Source organism: Notamacropus eugenii, chromosome 3, assembly GCF_028372415.1.
Source record: "Notamacropus eugenii isolate mMacEug1 chromosome 3, mMacEug1.pri_v2, whole genome shotgun sequence".
NCBI lineage: Eukaryota > Metazoa > Chordata > Mammalia > Diprotodontia > Macropodidae > Notamacropus > Notamacropus eugenii.
This window is the reverse complement of record NC_092874.1, coordinates 465,069,213-465,091,495: the sequence shown is the minus strand read 5'-3', so window position 1 is coordinate 465,091,495 and position 22,283 is coordinate 465,069,213. Positions and strand designations below refer to the sequence as shown.

General features: G+C 39.8%; 1 protein-coding gene across 7 annotated transcripts in view; it reads right to left on the bottom strand.

The window, feature by feature from the left end:
- The window catches only part of FHIT (fragile histidine triad diadenosine triphosphatase), a 1,742,479-nt gene that overhangs the window by 276,065 nt on the left and 1,444,131 nt on the right, over nt 1-22,283 (bottom strand). For all 7 annotated transcript variants that reach the window (XM_072598790.1, XM_072598792.1, XM_072598793.1 and 4 more), the window contains one exon: nt 7,175-7,243. In XM_072598790.1, coding sequence (XP_072454891.1) covers nt 7,175-7,243 — 69 coding nt within the window. The remainder of the gene's footprint in view (nt 1-7,174; nt 7,244-22,283) is intronic.

Below are 22,283 nucleotides of genomic sequence, written 5' to 3'. Positions count from 1 at the left end.
CACCTAGGTACATGAGAACTGGGGAGCTAAACTCACCAGGTGGATCAAGTAAGGTTGTCCTTGAGTCTCCTATTCATGAGTCATCGCCTAATGCCAACAGAGGGGCTGGTTGCGTTCTCAGTCCCTGGAGCTTTTGCTGACACTGTCCTTGAATGAGACTCACTATCTCCTCACTCTGTGATGCTCTCCCTCCTCATCTCTGCCTCTTCATTATGCTGACTTGTTTCAATCTCAATACCACCTTCTACAAGCCTTTCCCACTCCTCTTAATTCCAGTATCTTCCCTCTGAGACCACCTCCAGCTTACCCTCTTCACCAGGCATTAAAGAAGAAGCCTTCACACAGGATTTGCTACTTTCCTGTGACAATCATGGGTTTTTCCATCTTCCCTCTGATATGCAACTTTCCAAACATGTTGCTTCCCTCATTAAAATATGAGATTCTTGAGAGCAGGGATGGTCTTACCTTGTCATTTGTGTCCCCAGCACTTTGAACTTAATAAGTACTTTACGCTTTTGTATTTTTTATATGCCCATCACTATTTCCATATCTCCCTCATTAGAATATGAGCTTCTTGAAGGGACTGTTTTCACCTTTCTTAGTATATTGCCCAATACACAGTAAGCACTCAGTAAATGCTTGTTGATGGATGACTCAGAATTAGAAAGGCCAATTAAGCTTTAATCTCCTTTTGGACAAAGTGTATTAGGTTCCTGATGACAAAATACTGAAAACAACCAGAAACTCATCTCTCAGTATGAAGATATCAATTGGCCAGAAGATACTAGCTAATTAACTGTGTTGTACTGAAACACCCACTGCTTGCAGAAATGTCAACTGCAGACCCATAGACTTGGCTGTTCTCAAAAGTGTGGGAAAGCAATCCAATGTCAAAGATAAATATCACTGGAGAGATGAGAGTTCCCACTGTTCTCTAGGACTAAGTGACTCATGTTTTAGCAAACTGTTCTTGTTCATGGATGGTGTTAAAAATCCATTGTCATGGGGCAAGCAGAAGACAGGATGCTGTCACTGTTAGGGGATAGAGAAATGCTCTGAAGACCTGGATGAAGTTCCTGACTCTGGTATAGTTGTGAGATGGCCTGAATGGAGTTCAGGCTCTGTATCATCCTGATTGGCCTCTTCTAGAATATCTTTAAGTTATCAATGATTGTCCCAATCAATGGGGTCAAGAGCTGATCATTCTGGTTGACCTCCTCTGGACACTCTTTATATTATCAAAGACTGTCCTACTATACGGGATCAGGGTGGAACACAAGTGGAATAAGGTTCAAATGGTAGCTAATGAGTTAGTATGAACACATTACTTCAGATGTGATCTCACCAGAGTCAAAGTAAGCAGAATCATCCCCCAAAATGTTTTGAGAGAGGCATCAAGGTACACAGTGCTGGTTTTGAAGTCAAAGAATACTTGGGCTTTGCTTCTTACCACCTATGTGACCTTAGACAAGTCACTTGTTTGCTCCAATTCTCAGTTCCTTGTCTGTAAAATGAGGAAGTTGGAAAAGACAGCTTCTAAGACTCCTCCCAGACTTCAATCTATGATCCTACAACCTGATCATTCCCTCTGGGTAGGTTGCCCAAAGGGGTCAAAGAGAATGAGATATGGTCAGGAGAGATCAGAAAGCCAATAATAGCTAATAGCCAGCATTTGCATAGTGCTTTGAGATTTGCAGAACACTTTATAGATGTCACCTCATTTGATCCTCCCAGCTCTGTGAGGCAGGTGCCGTGGTTATCCCTGTTTTTTATAGACAAGGAAACTGAAGATGACACAGTAAAGTGACTCGCCCAAGGTCACATGGCTGTTAGGTGTCTGAGGTAGGTTTTGTCCTCAGGTCTTCCTGCCTCCAGATCTTTATCTACTGACACAGGTGTAAATATATGACTTCCACCCATGAGGAGCACAGAAAAACCAAGCTGGAGAAGGGTAATGGGCAGCCAAATCAGTGAGAGAGCTATGGCCAGAGGGAGGAGGAGGGACCTAAGCTGGGTCTGGCACTGTGGACAGAAAGAATGTGGATAGGCAGAAATTCAACATGGAATTTCAAACTGAACAAATGGCAAAGTGACAATTTAATCCAGCAAGTTTGGATTAAGCACCTACTGTGTGGTGGAGGAGAAAGAGACTGGTTCTGAGAGGCTGAATCCCAGGTTTCTTGCCTGTGTGACACTGAGCAGGTCACACAGAATCTCCAACTGTGACTTTCCTTGTCTGTGACATGAAAGAGGCCAGACTAGATGCTTTTTAAGGGGCTTCTCAGCTCAAAATCTATCATCCTATGATCTTAGCCTTAAAGGTTTGCAAGGTAATTTACCTGGTCTCACTGGAGTCTCACAAAAACCCTGGGAGGGAGGGACTATGGTGCGACATGCTCATTTTTTTCTAATGAGGAAACACGGTCACAGGAGTTTAAAATAGTCCCACAATTTATAAGTGTCGGAGGGTGGGGTTGAAACCTGGTCACTGGGGTCCTGAGAACAGAAAGGGCTCTTTTCTTTTCTAGAAGTACATACTCTTCTCCTCCATACCCAGCCTGGCCGTGTATCTCCAGCTCAGAGGTGCTGCTATCAGCCTGCTCATATTCATCCAACTGAGTGTCGTTACAGGAGCTGATTCCTTCTGTCACCAAAATTCATAGGGGGAAGTCTGTCTGGTGCTGCACAGGAGACAGACCTGCAGACTCAATTAGGATCTACCTTCACCCACTGAGTTAGGAAAGCTCATGGTCAGAGCAGATAACTTCTCATTCTTTCTGAGTCTAGATTTGCACCTGCTGATAATGCTAATGCCAGGCTCCAGAACTTTCTTCTCCTGGCTTCCCTCAATGACTGTCCTCCAACTGTTCTCTGTGCATGGAAGAGTTTTCCAGTGATCACTTCAGATGAGAGGCTCCTCAGCACTCACAGCTGAGTTCATCTCCTTTCACCTTCATAAAACAATGATGATATGGCTGCTCTCCTTCTCCCTATTTTGACCTACAGTCGCCTGTACAAAAAACATGTCTTACAGTCAGAAGACCTGGGTTAAATCTTGGCCCTGAGCCTTCAAAAGTGTATGACCTCCAGTGAAATGTATATGGTAGAAAAGTGAGTAAAGATTTAGAAACTAGACATCACATTGAGCCCCTTGGAAGGCAATGGGTTTAGTCCTTTGCCATGGGAATTGAACATGAGCTAAAAATAAAAATTACAGAAGACTAGGGGTCTTGCTCTTAGCAAGGATGGTGGGCAAAATAGATTTTTTGTAGTGATCTATATGTAGTACCCAGAGGAAATCTTTCTGCCATAGCCAAGTAAATGTGATCCATGTCTATCTGTTAATTCCAACCTCCCTCCGAGAAAGAAGGTAAAGAGAGGCTCAATGAAGGTCTCACTTACTCTTCAGATTATCATGGAAAAGGAAGCATTCTTTAAACATATGGAAAGCCTAAAAGGTTAATGCAAATACAATATCCTTTCTGGGATATTCCCCCAGAAGGCAGATGCTACCTCAGATTCTAAAGGATATTCTGTATTTACCCATATCTAACACTATAGGTCCCAAGTCCCAACCAGTTTGCTCCTCATCCACAATCAGTCAGGAGATAGTTAGCTCTTAGAAAAGACATTTTAGCAAGACTAATAGCTTTAAAACATAGCCCCACCCCACCCCCAAAGCCCCCCAAAAACCTGGAATTCTCTCTCCAGGCACAACATTCTTGGACAGAGTTAGGAACAAATTTAGAGTATCTGTAGGGAAAACATGTGGCCAAGGTAACTCACAACCGATTCTACAACGCCTCATTGTCCTTCCACTCTTTTTTGGTGTCCTCAAATAGATCAACTATTGATTGTCAAAATGAATTCCCTTTTGAGTCTACAAAGGTCCCTTTTAATAGGTCATGCTCCTTGAAGCTGCTTGCAGACTCTGTTTCAGTATCTCTGGTGTATGCAACTTTGCTCTTTGTTGGATTAAGTGTATCCTACTGGTCAAGATCTCCTTCAAAATGAAATGGCTGAAGGGGGGAAAGGGAAGAAGTTCCAGAAGTCCCTCACCCTCTACAGGGAATTCCCTTTCAGGGGGAAGGCTCATCCTCCATCTCTATCTTTTTAATGACCACCTAGAGCTGTGACCATCTCCCACCAGCCCATAAGATTGTCCATGATTCACTCAGAGAACAGGTATTTATACTTCATAAAGAGGTTACCTGTTGTTCATGCTTTATAAATATAGTAATGCCTCATTATCTCTGTTCATATAAATAGAGGGGGCAAGGAAGAATCAAATCCACTCTCCCCATACAAAAAAGAAAATCCTAATCCATGTTGGTAAAGGGAGGGTGAAAGAATATGGCAGAGAAGACAAAGATAAAAAGAAAGAACTCTGGCCACTTGAAACTAATTACTAGACATAAACCTCTTCCTGTGGAGGAGGAAACCAGAACCTCCAAGAAGGAAGCCTCAGCTTGCACTCTAAGTAATAGTAATAATAAAGATCCACAGGAAAGAATTCATGTAGCATCACAGATCTAGAGTTGGAAGGAATCTTCTAGGCAATCCACCTAATCAATACCCCTCATTGTTCAAGGTCACACTGGTCCAAGTCATTCAGAAGCATACAATTTTGGGGTTGGGAAAAATTCAACTACAATCCAAGTCAACCCAAACCCCAAATGATTCTTATTAGAGCATAAGTAAAAAAAAAAAAAACAAACCATAACTGGCAAATGGTCCTCTGGCTTTTATCTGAAGAAATCAAGGAGGGGGAACCTACTGTCTCCTAAAGCAGCCAATTCTAGTAAAAATGCTAGAAGTATTGCACTACTAGCTTCAAAGGGTGCCTTCCTCACTCTGCCATCAAGACACCAGAAGTCAAAGTCCTCTCTTTGTAAGAACTCAATCTTGTCTTAATAGCTGGCTCATTAATCTTTGTTTTAACTTTGAACTCATCTACCTCTTCGGGTATCGATACTTCTCCATAGCCATCCCATATTTCCAAGCTCAAACAATATCTGAAAAGTCTAGGTCATGTTCACTAGCTATTTAACAATCACTGAACTTTGACCTTGAACAATTTTTTCTTTGCCCCCGAGCCCATCACTACTGCTTCCCTCCCAATCAAGAGAGGAATGTCAACTCAATACCCTGGTTTAGTTTTATATATTTGCACTCAAGGGCGGGAAGAAGAGAAATAGCCCATTCTTAATAACGACTCATCACTCCAAGCGATCAAAAGGGTCACAGCATAAATAACTATGTCTCATAATTACATGATAAATAATTTATAGTAATTCATACAGTAATCAATAGACACTCCCTATTTTCTGGCCCAAGTATTTGGAGTATTGACTGCCATACAGACTAAATTAAAAATGCAAATAAAAGGCATAGCTAGGATCTACATCATTAATGAAAAAGAGATTTTGATTTAAAAATAATTATTATTGGCAGCTAGGTGACACAAAGAATAAAGTGCTAGGCCTGAAGTCAGGAAGACTCATCAACCCGGGTTTGAATCTGGCCCCAGACATTTACTAGCTGTGGGACCCTGAATAAGTCACTTATCCCTTTTCGCCTCGGTTTCCTCATGAGCTAGAGAAGAAAATGACAAACTACTACAGTATTTTTGTCACGAAAATCCCAAATGGGATCATAAGGAGTTGAACACAATTGAAACAACCGAATAACAACAACAGTTATTATAATACCTAATAATAGCCAACATTTATACGGTACTTTACAGCTAGCAAAGCATTTACCATGCGTATAATTTATATGCTCCTCACAACAATCCTGGGAGGTAGGTGTTGTTATTATTCACGTTTTATACATAAGGGAACTGAGGCAAAGAGAGTTTAAGTGAATTGCCTAAGGTCGCACAGTTAGGAAGTAGCTGACGTTGAATTTGAACTCAGGTCTTCCTGAGTCCAGACTCTGTCATTCAATTCTATGATGGGAATTTTTGAAATGTTAAGACAAAATATAAGGACTGATCTAACCATAATTTGTTTTTTCACATCTGTCCCATAATCCAGTATTCAATAGAACCTATAACACAGAGACATCACACTTTCCATAGGCATAAGCCTTAAGAAAAGATTAACTTACACAAATTTAATACAAGCAAACAAGGTTACTTTCAGTATTATCATTGGATTCAATTTCTTTAAAAAGTTTAGATGTGTTCAAAGTTTACTGCACGTCACACCTCCTTTCATCGGTCCAACAGACTTTGTTTCCATTGTAGGATATCCACTGGTAATCTGAACATATCTAAGCCAGGAACCCCACCTTTGTATCATTCATAGTATCTAGTCACTGAATTCAGATAGCTCTGGAGGAGAAGTGAGGCTGGCGACCTGCACAGCCCTCCCTCCCTCAAAACAAAGTCAAGTGCAAGTCATGTCATCATTTCTCTGATGGCATGGTCTTCTTTGGCAATGAAGGACAAATACACACACACTCAAGCACAGTGAGGAACACAAAGGAAGCCCCTAAATAATGGCTTCTTGAAGGATTATACAATATAAAACTGAATTCCAAAGAAAGCTTTTTTAAAAGTAACATTTCACTAAAATACTTTTATAATGACCTACCTGTTTGAGCTCTTTCATCCGACTACTGAAATATTCTCCTAATTGCTCTCCTTCCTTTCAGTCTCTTCCCTTGCCAATCCATCCACCACAAAGCTGCCAAGATAATCTTCCTAAAATCTGACCACTTCACTCCCCTGGTCAAGAAGCTCCATTGGCTCCCTATTGCTTCTAGTATCAAAAACTAACTCCTCATGCTACTACTCAAATCCCTGTAAAGTTTAGTACCAGGCTACCTTCCCAGACTTATTTCACATCATTCCCAATTTACAATGGGAATTCTGACTAGGTTACTATCCAGTTGTTAATAACCTGATATATTTTCCCTGATGGCAGGGCAGAATTCTCTCTGAATTCCATTGCCTGCTGTAGCTGCCACTAATAAGTTCCCAAAAGAAGATTACCAGCACAACCGATTTTTCTTGCTTCAAACTGCCTGATATTCACTAGATCCTCAACTTGCAAAATGCTGCTTGGTCATTCTGCCTAGTGCTTAAGCGTGACACCTGTCTCACTGAGTTGGTATCTACCATGACCTCCTCTGGGATCAAGCTAAATGAATGCAGGCACAGACCTACCTCATCATAGATGCTGTCATTCTTGTCGAAGTCTTTAGCCTTCCTGGGAAGTATATGGACATGAACATGCTGAAAATATAAAAAAAAAAGAAGAAAAGACATTATTATCCCTTTTTATATTTTTAAATTTGACAGTGATGTTTCATGAAGTCCTATTTTTCCGTATTGGTTCCCACTGTATTATTTTTTTCAGGGGAAGAAAATATTCACCTGCTCTAAGTGGATCTGAAATCTGCTGAGAAGAGAGAACAAAAATAAACAAGAACAAGATGGTGGTGGGATGTATGAGATGATGAGTGGAACGCCAGCAAGTTGAGGTGGGCCCAGTGGAATTATTTCTAGTTTTAATTCATTTCATACTTAGGCAGAGCTTGGCTATGACAGCAGTCTTTAAGGGGAAAAAAAAGTTGATGTCCATGAGTCTGAAACTGACAGGAAACGAGAAATGATGAAACTCAAATTGTAGAAGAAAATTAGCAAGTGTAGGAGGTGGAAATGTAGACAAGATACCAAGGAGTGACACAGGAGGATTCCTTGAACTCCGCCTACTTTCTTCAGACACGCTCAGGTCACTGACATAGTAACGCGATTATGCTGAGAACGTGAATCAAGGCAGCCAGCATAGCTAATCGAATGTATTTTTTGAGTCTAAAATCCCATTTGAAAGTTTGACTTCCATTACCTACTCTTTTGTATTTAGGTGGAAGTTAAACCTTATTCCTGCCCTTGATCCAGGTTCTAGCATGTATTATGAATCCTGGGGAGAAATGTGACAATGAAAGGGCTGAATATAGAGTTGGGGCAAAGACTCAAATGTCCCTTCCCTGTCTCTCCCACCACCCCTTTCTGATTACTCTTCCTAAGCTCAGAATCCTCACTAAAGCAGCCCACAGAATTCAAGATTAAGTTTCTATGTGTCTTCCCTGCACAACAAGGAAAAACTGATATGCTATTAAAATGGGAGGCATGATGAAAACAGTGCCAAGATGAATGGAGCAGATAATAGCTCCATTTGAGGAGAGTCCCTAAGAGGGACATCTTTTTTTGGTCAGCAGACACAGATTCCGTTGCTGCTGGATTTTATGAGCTAAGTTACAAAGCTCATAGGAGCTTGAGGGAGAAATCCAGTGAAAGAAATAAAGTCAACAATTACCCTAGGAATAGCATTCCCAGCAGGAAATCATGCAGGGAAGGGGAAAAGTAGAAATTCATTCAAGCCTTGATTGAGGAAGCTAGGAGGTACTGTGGATAAAATGTTGGACCTGGAGGCAGGAAGACCTGCGCGCAAATCCTGTCTCAGACACTAATTAGTTCTATGACCCTAGGTAAGTCACTTGACTTTACTCAGACTCAGTTTCCTCATCTGTAATGTAGGGTTAATATTGGCCCTTACTCTCATAGGACAAATTTCATCAAATCAAAGCGACAATACATGTATTTGTATTACATGCTTTGACAACCTTTCAAGTACATCGCCATCGTTGTCATCATTGTCATCATCATCACTGTTGTTGTTGCTATTTCGATGCTTGGAACAGGTGCAGTCACTGTAGATCTACCCCCTCCCATGGGAAACACCCAGGCAACCGCATAGTACTAAGAGTTTGAATGCACTGTTAATCCTTGACATCTGTCTGGCACTTAATACTTTCAGAAGCACTTCCTTCACATATCATGCCTTTCGGTCACCCTTTGGTAGATATGAGAGGTATCTTAAGTCCTAAAAAGCAGTATAATGTAGTGGAGAGAACCCTAGTTCTATATCAAGACTACCCGGTTCAAATTCTCCCTCTGATACCTACTAGTTATGCACCTATTGGCAAGTCATTTACTCCCTATGAGCCTCAGTTTCCTCATCTATAAAATGAAAAGGGTTAGACCAAATGATCTCTAAGGGCCACTCCAGGTCTAAAGCTGATTGCTATTTTGTGGGTGAATAAATTGAGACACACAGCTGGGTGACGTGATTCAGAGTCAATGAGGTGGTGTAGTAGGTAGGGTGTTATACCTGGAGTCAATAAAATCTAGGTTCAAATCCTTCCTCAGACATTCACCTAGCTGCATGCCTTTGGGTAAACCATTTAACTTCTGTCTTCTCTAGTTTTCTCATAGGTAAAAGGGAGATGCTAATAGCACTTTCCACCCAGGGATATCGGGAGGCTTAAATGAGACAATAATCCTTGTAAAGTGTTATATAAATGTTAACAATGATGATGAGGAAAGAGTGTAAGCTCCCTGCAAGCAGGAACCCTGTCAAGCCTAACTCTGGCATTTCCCCCACAACTTAGCTCTTTATGCTATAGAGAATAGAAACTTCATGAATGTTTGCAGAATTGAATTAATTTAATTTAATTATTTAATTAAGTGATAGGGTCAGAGAAGATCTTGGAAGTAATCAAATAAAATCTCCTTAATTTATACCCTTAACCTCAAATAATACTATGAGTCTATTATGGGGAAGTAGGGATGGATATGTTGTGGCTAGAATCCAGGTTTCCTGACTCCATCTAGAAGGCGCTGTGTTCTGTGAGCAGCAGCTCAAAAGAAAGGTGTGATGCACAGATTTAGAATCATCTTCACTCCAAATGTGCATGGGGACCATTTGTGGCTGACCTGTGGCACAGCCTTCTCATCTCACATTGGTCTGATTAGCTATAGTCTGACATACTGGATCCCAACTCCAACATAGTGATGTCACTTTGGTCCTCTTCAAGAAAAAAAAAGGACAATAACCAACCAATTTAATACTGTTTCTCTACTAGACCACACCCACAACAACTAGTTTAGGGCTTGGCGGAAAATCAGATCATAAATAATTTTTAAAATAAAATAAGTGAATTAAAAAAAAAAGTTTAGCCAGCACCAATTGAAGGCATATAGCCCAGGTTTACAAGTACAACAAGTAGAAACTCTTTTGCAGTGTCCCAAATCCCTAATCTTATACTTTCTGTTTCACCTGGAACTCTCTTCCTCATTGTGGGGTGGCCAATATCATTCTACTCTCAAACTTAGGTCAGCATGAAATCCCTACCAGCTGCTTTGTTCCCACATAAGAGCAACTGAAATGTTGCTGCTTTGGGGAGAATGCCTCAGTACAGTTAATGCAGGAATAAAATTAGTCATCTGTCAAAGGCACAGACATCTGTGACGGGCTCTGACCCTGTTTGTCATTGATTTCTGCCATTCAGAATACCAGCAATGGAGAAATGGATGGCATGGGGCTGCCTTTAATGCAATGGAGAGCTTTCCATATGTGTATAGGATGGTGTCCTTCATCTGGAAAACTAAAAGACAAGCTCAACACCCAAACTCTGTTCCATTTAAACCAGCCTGCTAGCTGTGCCCTAGTTACCACAATAGTCATCTCCCACTTTGGGGCCTTTTGCTCAGGTAAGCCCATGTCAGGACTAGACTCTCTCCTCATGGCTCTCTTAGAATCCTTAGCTTCCTTCAAAGCCCAACTCATGAGTGACTTGCTCTATGAAGCCATTTATAAAAAATATATTTTAAATTTATTAATTTTAATTACTTTACATATCAACTTATTTATATATAAATTTATTCATATTTGATAGTATTATATAATGTTAGCATGATATATACTAGAATGATTATAAATTTATACCCATTAATTTATTAATTATTCATTTAAAAATCTTTATTTTTTTAAAACCACCACCATTTATTAATGCTAGTGCTCTCTTGAAATAACTTTGAATATATTTGACTTCTTCAAAAATGAAGTAATACAACAATATGCCAACAATGAGAGACCAACTGACTAATGCCTCCCATACACATTGTCTCCCCTGTTAGAAGGCGTACTTCTTAACAGCGGTATGTCTCTCTTTTCTATTTGTGTCTATTCACACCGAATTGAGAAGGGAAAGGGGGAGAGGAATGAGTATTTCTATAGTGCCTACTATGTGCCAGGTACTGTGCTAAGTGTTTTTTACAAATATTATTTCATTTGATCAGTAAGAATATAAAGGCTTGGTTCATTTATTCATTCATTTATGAATGAATAAGCCTCATATAGTTAGCATTTATGTAGCATTTTCAGGCTGGCAAAGTATTTTTCACATATTATCTTATTTGTTCATCACAATAACCCTGTGATTTAGGTACATGTTAGTATTATCCCATTTTACAAATGAAAAAAACAAACTGAGAAAAGTTGTGACTTCCCCAAGGTCACACAGCTAATATTGGTCCAATGTAGCCTTTGAACTATGATCTCCTTGGGTCCAAAGCCAACATTTTCTTCTTCTGGGTCGCCTAGTATCCCTTACACAGAATATAAGCTCCCTAAGGGCAGAAATCATTTTATCTCTGTTTTTGTATTCTCAAGAGCAAAGACAAATCCTTACATTGAGTGGATGCCTAAGAGCTGTTTCTGGAATGGTACTGAGATGAAAGTGGAGAGGTACCAAGCCAGGAGCTAACAATTGGGTTTTTAAGTGTCCTGGGTTACGTTGATGGATCATGATTGCTGTTGAGTTTCCATGATGTATTAGCTCAGTACATCATCTGGGCATCATAATTCTGAAGACAGATATATAAGTCTGAACTCTACTGAGGTTGCAAAGAAGCTTCCAGCCACTGGGAACTTTTACATTTTAAATTGTGAAAATTAAGACGTTTTCAAGTCAAAGGAATGAGTCAAGATTGAAGCTAGAGCTCTAGAAAGTTCCATCTGATTCAGAGAGCCCATTTTCTTTTGTCTTTACTCCTTACATGGTGGGAAAAGCCTTTGTTCCCTCTCCTATAATGCTTTCTCGATAGGGACAAAAATTAAAAGGGTGATGTGGCTATGTGAGTTTTTTCTCCTCAATTTCCAAATGGTTAGTGGTGAAGAAGAAAAAGGTGGAGGAGGGGGAGGAGGAGGAAGAGGAGAAGGAGGAGAAGAAGAGGAAGAAGAAGAAGAAGAAAAAGAAGAAGAAAAAGAAGAAGAAGGAGAAGAAGAAGAAGAAAGAGAAGAAGAGGCAGAAGGAGAAGAAAAAGAAGGAGAAGAAGAAGAAGAGGAATAAGTAGAGGAAGAAAGAGAGGAAGAAAAAGGAGAAAAAGGTGGAGAAAAAGAGGGAGAACAAAGAAAAGAGAAGAGGAGGAGGAACATAAGGAGGAGGAGCTTTAAGTTTACAGTGCTTTATACATATTTTGATCTTCACAACACCTTGGAGGTCGGTGCTTTAATTATTCCTATTTTACTGGTAAGGAAATTGAGACAGACAAAGATTAAGTAACTTGCCCAGGGTCACAAAGCTGGTAAGTGTTTGAGGTCAGATTTGAACTCAGGTGCTTGCTGACCTCCATGTCCAGTGAGGACACTGACATTCCAAAGCCCTAATCAAGCATCCAAATGCTCAGGGCACTAGGTGAACAAACATGGTGAGACTTTTCCTTAAACATATTTGCAGTCACTTCTAAAGAGTTCTATAGCAGACCAACCAAATTGAGGGAAAAGATGATAGATCAGGTGATCACAAGATCACAGATTTAGAACCTGAGATCTTCAAGGAACATACTTTATAAATGAGGAAACTGAGAGGTTGAGTGACTTATCCTGGGCCACACAAGCAGGTAGGTGTCTGAGGCAGGATTTGAACCCTGGTCTTCCTACCTCTATGACTCCAGTCACTAACTCAGGCATCCCAAAAAGAAAAACAGCCCGGAGTTACACATAGAGCCGACCCATTTTTTTTTCTCTACATAACAAATGACATGTTCATTGTGAAAGAAAACTATATGAACAAATATTTTTTTAAAAAAATGGAGAGTTAATGGGCATGTAGACCACTTATTACATCCAGTGGGGAATGGGGACATTTCCATGGTTTGTTCACCTTTACAATGGCAGTGATGTTTTTATAAGATCGTAATGTAGCATAACAAAATATATCCACTTGGTTTAAAAACAAATGGCTTTGGGGAGAGTCAGGAGGATGAAGTAATCATGATCAATTAAGAAGGCAGGTGTTTGATTGGAGAACTTGACTTTTTTTATATTCCATTGCAATGAATACAACCAGTATGAGAAATTTCCCTACTGTTTGTGTAACAGACCTAAGCAGGAACAGGGAGAGTCAATTACATCTCAAGTGGCTCCTTCGGTTTTTCTTTGCTAAATGAGTTAAAGGGAAGCAGAGCAGGAGAACAATTGTCATGGAGAGACAAACATCTGGGCTTGGGGGACACATTCCCCGTTCTTCCGCTGCTCAAGTGTCTCCACTTTTTTTTTAACTTCTTGGGTTTCTTCCCTGTGGCAGCTCCTAATTCTGAAATTACAACAGGGCTTCCATGTTGTGTAAACACAGAAGCGACTTTTATTTCCAAGTAGAGCAACTGACAGAATCATTTATGGGATCCAAGAGATTATGTCAGGTTGTAAAAAGCATTTACCCTTCATAGGGGCAGCTTACTGTGTTGTGTGGTTATCTGCCTTATGGAAACCAATAGACAACTGCCTAGTCCAAAGGCTGTCAGGTGAATAATTTCATTTAAAAATTATTGATATCTTTGTTTATATATCACCTTTATTCCCCAATAGATTCTTCCTTTCTCTTGCCCAGAGAGCTATTCTTGAAAACAAAACTACCAAGAGACGAAAGGAAAAATAGTTCAGTAAAATTAGCTAACAAGTGGGCACTTAGGAAATACCTGATTCTCTCCTCCCTTCATTCCTTTTTTTCTTACATCCTTCCATCAATCTTTCCTCCCTTTCTCCCCTCTTCTCTCCTTTCCTTCCTCCTTCCCTTCTTTCTTTTCCTCCTCCCTTTCTTCTCTTTCTTCCTTCTTTCCCTCCTCCCTTCTTTCTTTCCTTCCTTTTTTCTCTCCCTCCTTTTTTTCTTCTCTTCCTAAAATATGGAACTCAGAACAAAACACAAAAGGATTGGCCTAACGCGTCCTATGGAGACCTATGATCCAGACCATTCTGTACAGCTAGATAGCTGGGTCATTGTGTTCCACCAACCAGCATATATGTAGGGGCAGGCCCTGAAGAGGGACAAAGAGTTGGTTCCAGGATTGACTGGAGGAAGGCAGCATGATCAACATTCTGCAGAGATTTTAATGACATAGAAACTCATCTCTTAAAAACCATAGGCACACAGAGCAGAGCTCCAGTCCACCTCCCTTTCTTTACACATGTGGCCCCTGAGTACAGAAGGGTTAAATGATTTGCTCAATGGCACATAGGTACTTAGTGATAGAACCAGGATGTCAAGTCAGGTCTTGGGCCTCTAAGGTCAATGTTCCTCTTGTTTCTTTCCTTGTGAGACTGTGAGATAGCAAGTCTTGGGGCACCCTCACCTCCCATGCATGTGGTCAAGCTGACAGCAGAGATTTTCACAAGGAAGGTGTCCAGCCTATGGTCTCTTGAGAATGAGTTTCATATAAGAACAGGTAAAAAATGTGTGAGCCATGGAACATGTGGTCTCAAAAAGAGGCTGAGCTGGATAGATCCTAGAGTGGGGGGCACTGGTACCCGTGCACTATGAAACAAATATAGAAAGATCTCTAGGATCCTGGGAAGATCCTCTGCCCAGGAATAATAAGGAGAAGAATAGCACAGAATGAGAAGGCTTAGAAATATTATGATTTATACAGCTAATATGGAAATATAGTTCACACGATTGCACATATATAACCTATATCAAATTGTTTACCATCCTAGGGAGAAGGGACACAGAAAATTTGGAAGTCAATTTTTTTAAATGAATTTAAAAATTGTCTTTATATGTAATTAGGAAAAAATAAAATATTATTAAAATACTCTTAGCAATAAGGACATTTGGGATAAATAAAAAGAAATGTTGTGATTTATCCCAATAAAAGAATCCTAGATTTAGACCTAGAAGGGACCTCAGAGATCTAATTAAGATTCTTCATTTTACAAATGAGGAAACTGAGGCATGGGGATACTAAGTGACTTGTTCACAAGGGTAAGTTCATGGTCATAAGATCATAGGTTTAAAGCTAGATGGGATCTCAGAGGTCACCTAGTCCAGATGCCTCATTTTATAACCTGGGAAGGTGAGGTTTAGCAAGGTTAGGTGATTTGCCCAAGGTCACACATGTAGCAGAGCCAGGATTCAAACTCGGGTGCTCAGTATTCACAACCAGCACTCTTACTCTGTGAGTGCCCATATCAATGAGGCTATGACTCTATGGAAGTATTAGTGGAAGACTTGCCTGGAACATGGCTTTGGAGTGTAAATGGGTACTAAGCTTCTTTTCCCCTTGAAGGATGCCTTTCAATTATTCCAGAAAACATCATTTGGAAATCTGGCTTACTTGGATTCAAATGAGCTCCCTTCAATTGTTATCAATCCCCTCCCTCACCCCAAATGGTTTCTAGTGTCAGGATCATTGACATTATCCTATAAACCAACAGAGATGGCAAAAGTACTGAAAACTGAGCATCTATTTAGAGAGAACATGAATGCCTGTTGGTTCAAACATTAGCCAACTCTCAAAGAGAGAGAGGAAGCATACCATTCCTTTGTACAGTTCCTGACCCAGACAAATATTTATTCTAGGGAACAGCCTTCCATTGATGGAGTATTTTTTCTACGTGATGTCCCAACATATTAATCCACAGAGATGATTCTTGCCCAAGTCCTTCTGCTCTGAGCAGGATTAAGTATTGGCATGCAAATGAAACAGAGGTGGCATTTTTCCTTGTCTTACTTATTTCTTGATAAATGCATATTGCTTTAGTGTTTGCCATACCCATAATTACAGTTCTTTAATTTATGTTTCAATAAAATGTATAATAATAAACATTTACTACTCTATGAATAAACATTTGAATGGAGCGTCTAATGGGGGTTACATATTTCGAAGCAGTGCTGTGGCTTTCTGGAAGTCTCTCTTCGTGCTTAATGAGCATCATTTCCATAATCTGCGCATTATTGCTTAAGCCTCCCTTTAGGAATATTTTACAAAGGAAAAAAAGTGAAATATGATAAGCCCAAAGAGAAGATGTTAACGGGATTGCCAACTGGTCCAGTTAAAGGGACAGCAGAAGCTTTCATATCTCTCCAGAGACAAAGATAGAGTAAGGAGCAAGGCTGGGTCTGCTAATTATGTCACTTGCCTGGTGCATTCCTAAGGTCCTTTTTTCACTTCTAAGACCTAGTTTAAATAACAGAGACAGGAAAACTTGGAAAGTCAGCTATAAAGGGCATGCTGGTATCCATTTATGTTCTAATACTCCAAAAGAACATCTCCTAAAAATAGATACTTGTAGGAGCTCAGGTGGCCTCCAGGGGGGCACAGCCCAGATCCAGGGAAAAAAAGCCAGCTCTTTTAGCTTTAATACTTTTTGATTCAATATAGAATCATAGAATTTTAGGGTTCTCAGTGACCTGTTAGCCCAACTCCTACCTCTCAAAGAATTTCCTCTACAATACAGCCCATGAAACATGGGAGACACTGGAATAGGACTGTCCCAACAAAGTGTGCCCACATCAAAGAAGGAGTTGTGCTCTATGAGAAAAGCAGTATATCACTAGCTCAAAATACATGTGAGATGTGCAAATTTAGAGACACCTTCACAAATATTCCTAAGGACATAAGGACTATTTGTGTGGTAGTGCCTTCCAAGCTCATATTGGTTTGATAAGACACAGTTGGACACACTGACCTTGATCTTGACAATGTGATCACAGACCTAGAAGCAGGATAGGTCACCAAGGACATCTAGTCCAAAGATCTTATTTTACAGAGGAAGGATGTGAGGCCTAAGGAAGTTAAGGGATTTGCTTGAGGTATAGCGATGGTGAATTGACAGCTGGGAGCAACCTTAGAGCTAGTCCCTCACCATTTTACAGATGAAATAACTGAGGTTTAGAGAGTATTAACAATATGCTAAAGATCACATAGGGAGTAAGCATGATGTAGGATTTGAACCCAGGTCCTCTAGCTTCAGAGTTAATGCTCTTCCCATTGTCATATAGGCTTTGATTTAATACTCCCAAGGAGCAGGAGCCTACCACGTCCCAAGGCAGCCAGTATCACATTGGGAAACATCTAATTCTTTGGGAGGTTTTGCTACATCAGTTCTAAATTGGCACCTTCCATCCATTGTTCCTAAAAGCTCAGCCTTGAAGCAAGTGGAATGAGTCAGAATCTCCAACTGGAATTTCACGTGTTTGGTTTCATGCGCTGTTCTCCTGCATGGTTATTGTGGAGAAAGATTGCATCAATCAGTCAACTGATCAATAATCAATAAGTGTTTGTTAATTACTATGAGCATAGAGCTAAGTGTAGAGAAGAGGAGGAGTCAGAGGGATACAAAAAGTGCAAAAATACAGAGATGGATATAAATAGGTCCCCAACGAGCTTACCTATTAATGGGGGAGATAACATGTACATAAGTAGGTAGAGAAAGGTAACATTATTGAGGAAATCTCAAGTGATTGAGGAGATCAGGAAGGCATACTGTAGAAGGAAGATATTAAGCTAAGTCTTGAAAAAAGCCAAAGGTAGCAAGAGGTGGAGGTGAAGTAGAAGGACCTCCCAGGTATGAGGGATAGCCAGTGACAATACTAACAGAATTTCAAATCATCCTTTATTTGAAGGTGAATACTATTGAATTTTTGTTGTTGAGTTATTAGAGTCAAGTCTGAATCTTTGTGACCCCATTTGGCATTTTCTTGGCAAAGAGACGAGAGTGGTTTGCATTTCCTTCTCCTGCTCATTTTATGGATGAGGAAACTGAGGCAAACAGAGTTAAGTAACTTGCCCACAGTCTTACAGCTAGTAAGAGTCTGAGGCTGGATTCGAACTTAGGAAGATGAGTATTCTTGGCTCCACTCTATCCACTGCACCACCTAACTGCTCAAATACCATTGAACAGTGTGATTTAATAGATAAAAAGTTGGGTTAGGAATCAAGAAGACCCATCTGGGTTCAAGTCTTGTATCTATCTGCTATTTGTGTGATTATCAGTAAGTGACTTAGCATCCTAGTATCTGTTCCAGATAACTTTCCAAGATGATCAGTTTGCTGTGTGAGGGGAAGGCAGTTTCCACACTGGAAGTTCCAGATACAGTCCCAAATCTGGATGAATTTGTCGACTGTCCTTTGCTCAGGAGCTCCTTTACTATTCAGATTATACAACTAGGATAGAAGAGACCACCCAAAACCAAAGATTCTGAATGATAGTAACTAGACAAAGCCTCTTCCAAGTGGGCAGTCATCAGTAATGCAGTTATTGGCATTCTATAGCTCTGGTTTCAGGGTAAATCAGTTTCCTTCCTCAAGTCTGTTAAGTTCACTCAACTGCTTTGGGCTTTGAATAAGAATACAGTCCTTTTATAGATTCAGAAACTCTCCTTCCTTAATTTTGGCCAATACTTCTATCCTCGTTTGTACCACTTGGAAGATAACACTGTAGATAGATGATAGATAGATAGATAGATAGATAGATAGATAGATAGATAGATAGATAGATGGATGGATGGATGGATGGATGGATGGATGGATGGATGGATGGATGGATGGATGGACGGACGGATGGATAGATAGATAGACAGATAGACAGACAGATAAGCAAATAAATGAATGACTATATGTGTGTACATGCATATATATGTATATATATATATATATATATATATATATATATATACATATAAAACTTTATATCCCAACTAAAATCTCACCTTCTACAAGAAGCCTTCCCCAATCCTTCTTAATTCCAGTGTCTTCCCTCTGTTAATCATTTCCTACTTATCCTGTATACAATTTATATATCTTTGCATGTTCCCTGTTAGACAAGCTCCTTGAGGGAAAACACTGTCTTTTCCCTCTTTTTGTATGCCCAGTGCTTAGCACAGTGCATGGCACATAGTAGGTGCTTAATAAATGTTTACTGATTAATATATTGATGATATATAAAAAGATAATTACATATAACAAAAATATGCATATATATTAATTATATTTATATAGAAATAAACATAAAACAACATATAAATATAAATATTTGTATCAATACAAATATATTTATATAAAATGTGTCATTAAATATATATAACATAAAATATGCAAAATAAAATAATATATACACATATATAAGAACTGCATCAAGTTGCAAAATGTCTCTGAATGCGAGTGGGTTTCTTGCCTGTTTTATAGCTGGGTTTGTATCTCTCGCTTCATGCTTTGGCTGTTACTGTAAAAACCTTTCAAATGTAAATGATGGTTTCAGCTGGATGAGCTGAATATAGGATTTTCACCGCTTCAAATATGGCTATTTTCATATATGACTTCCACAAAATAAAACATCCAACATAAATAGAACTTTGCTTGATCCAATTTTTATCATGTTTCCCTGTCAAGTTTCTTTGCACATCCTACTTTCTCCTTGGGGCATATGTTTCCTTGTTTTCCTGACTTGCTTGAAATTAGCAAAATTTGGAGGGAGCCATATTTCTTCTGTGGCTTTCATTTATATCTTCTGCCTAACTCAAGTGAGCAGATATTCATGTTGTTGCCAGATATTTTTTTTCCAGAAAGTGTTTCTTTGTTTGCGATGGAAGATGCTCACCACATGGCAAAGCTATACATAAGAGCAAAGAGTTCTTTTTCTGCAAATGAAGCAAAGGTTTCTGGGGACATGTAGCCTTACAGTTCCTTCTACAGGGAATGCTATACTCAAAATGAACTTCTTTTTCCAATGATCAGTCTGGAAGATATAAATTGGTCCCTGTGGAGATACTGATTGGATAACTCATGACAAGACAAAAGACTTCATTTAAACCAATGATCCTCAGTGTTACAAGTGACTCAAAAATTACATTTCAGCACAATTTGAGAACGATAGCATGTATGAGAGAGCACCATTATTACTACTTGTCCTGTTCTCACACCAAGTAACAAAGAGATCTGTGGGACTCTGCCTGGTATCATTGGAACCCAACAGATGAGCATTACCATGGCAATAATGATAATGATGAAGATAAATAAGTTGGCAAGATGCTCTTGTCTCATCTCTCAAGTCTTCAATGAAAATCCACATCCTATTGCTTTGCAACGACTTTTCTCATAATGCACTTTGTTCTCTTAATGAGACGAAGTGATTCAATCCACCATACTCAGAAATTAGAGGATATGAGAAACTAACAGTGTTCTCTTTTCTTTGTCAATTTGATGATTAGGAGGTTGGAATTTATATTGACTAAGTTTCCCTAGTCCCAAATAGACCTTTTCCAAGGTCTGCTAACCTTCCATTTCTTGGTTCAACATGAATTGGCCTCTAATTAAAAGAGGCATTACTTCACAATCATTTAGCCAGGGCCATTCTTTAAGACAGGGAACTGCAGTCGGGTCCAACTGCAGACTACAATTTGCTCAGGATCCAGCTGAGTGCAAGAGATTTACGGCAGTGGGGACCTTTCCAGGGAACAGTTAGCACAAATGGTCTCTGATTGCTTTGGTGAGAATTTGCCGACCTGGTAGGTGAGGGAAATGTGACTGAGGTGAATGGTTTATGATGATGGCCCCAAGAGGGTCAACCTTTAGAATTAACATTTGCTCCAGGGGAGCCACCCAAAACTGACTTTGTGAAACGGTGGTAAAAAGATGGATGTTCCTCCTTAATGAGGGCTTGGGACCCTGCTGGGCCTTGGTCAGTGCCCAAGTTAGGCTTATTCATTAACACAATTAACCCACAATCTATCTTTTAAAATTAGTCATGCAAAAATATGCCTCCAAAGCAATGGGCATGGATACTGAATTAAATATGCTTCTCCACAATTTAATAGCCACTCTGGGAGAGGGTCATCTGAATAGTAAGTCTGTGTCACTAAAGTTGAATGTGTTTTATCCATAAAATGGGAGTTCAAGCGCCCTGGGTTAGCTAACCTTGGGGTCACCATGTTAAACCCAGACTTAGAGTTTGTATCAGCATCTTGGCTATAAATAGCTTTGTAGAATCATGGACATAAGACTAGAACAACTTGAGAAGGCCATGTGGTCCAAGCCTCTTATTTCACCGGTGAGGAAGCTGAGGTACCAAGCGGTTCTATGTCTTGCCCAAAGTTACCCAGGTAGGAAGTGTCTTGAGTCAATACAAACCCAGTCCTTTCTGACTGTAAATGCTAATAACTACACCAGTCCTGGCCTAGAAGACAACATGTTTCATTGCTACTTCCAATTCATCTTCCTTATCATTGCTTATACTGGGGAAGTCACTTAACTTCTTGGGCCACGGTTGCCAATCCATAAAACAGAGATGAAGATGATGATAGCTTTAATTCATCCTTCCTCCTTCCAACTAAGTAGCACAGTGGATAGAGCACCGAGCTTCAAATCAGGAAAACCTGACTTCAAATCCAGCTTCAGATGCTTAGTGGATGCATGACCCTTGGCTAATCCTTTAACCCACATGTGCAACTGTAGGAAAGAGGTAAGAATGCCACTTCCCTCTCAGGGTGATTATAAGGCTCACATGGCACACAACAGTACTTTAATAAATGCATGTTTCCTGCTTTCCTTTTTCCTCTTTCTTCCCTTTCTTCTTTCCTTGTTTTCAGTTTCAACCCCAAACTAGCTAATATCTCAAAAGTAAATCCAAAGGGACCCTATGTTCTGTTGTTCTGGGAGAATACAACCCAACCATGCCCCATTTCCTACTAATTGCATCCCTTTAAAGTCTGAGTAAGACTTCTATTCTCTGGATATCGTTGATTAAGAATACATTTCTCTGAATTATGTGAATAAGGAAAAACCACTCAGACCATCTCTTTCCAGTTATTGCTCTGTTTGCATTATCCCCCCTGTACTAGACTTGTGCATTCACTGGTAGAGGGGTGTCCTGTTGAGGAAACTTCTCTAGTAAGGCAGACTAGCCCCTGTGCACAGTCTTTGAGAGTCTCCTGGGACGCTGAGGGGTAAAGTTACTTGCCCGTGGTCATAAAGTCAAGAAGCATTAGTGGAGTGAAACTGAAGCCAGGTCTACCTTCTTCTGAAATCAGAGGTCTAGCGACTAATTCCATTTTATGTTACTCTAGTTAAGTTTAAACCTTGAAAATGTTGTCTTTCATAAAAAGAAAAATCAAGATTGTTCATAATAACTAGAAGACGAATATGACAAAGAAGA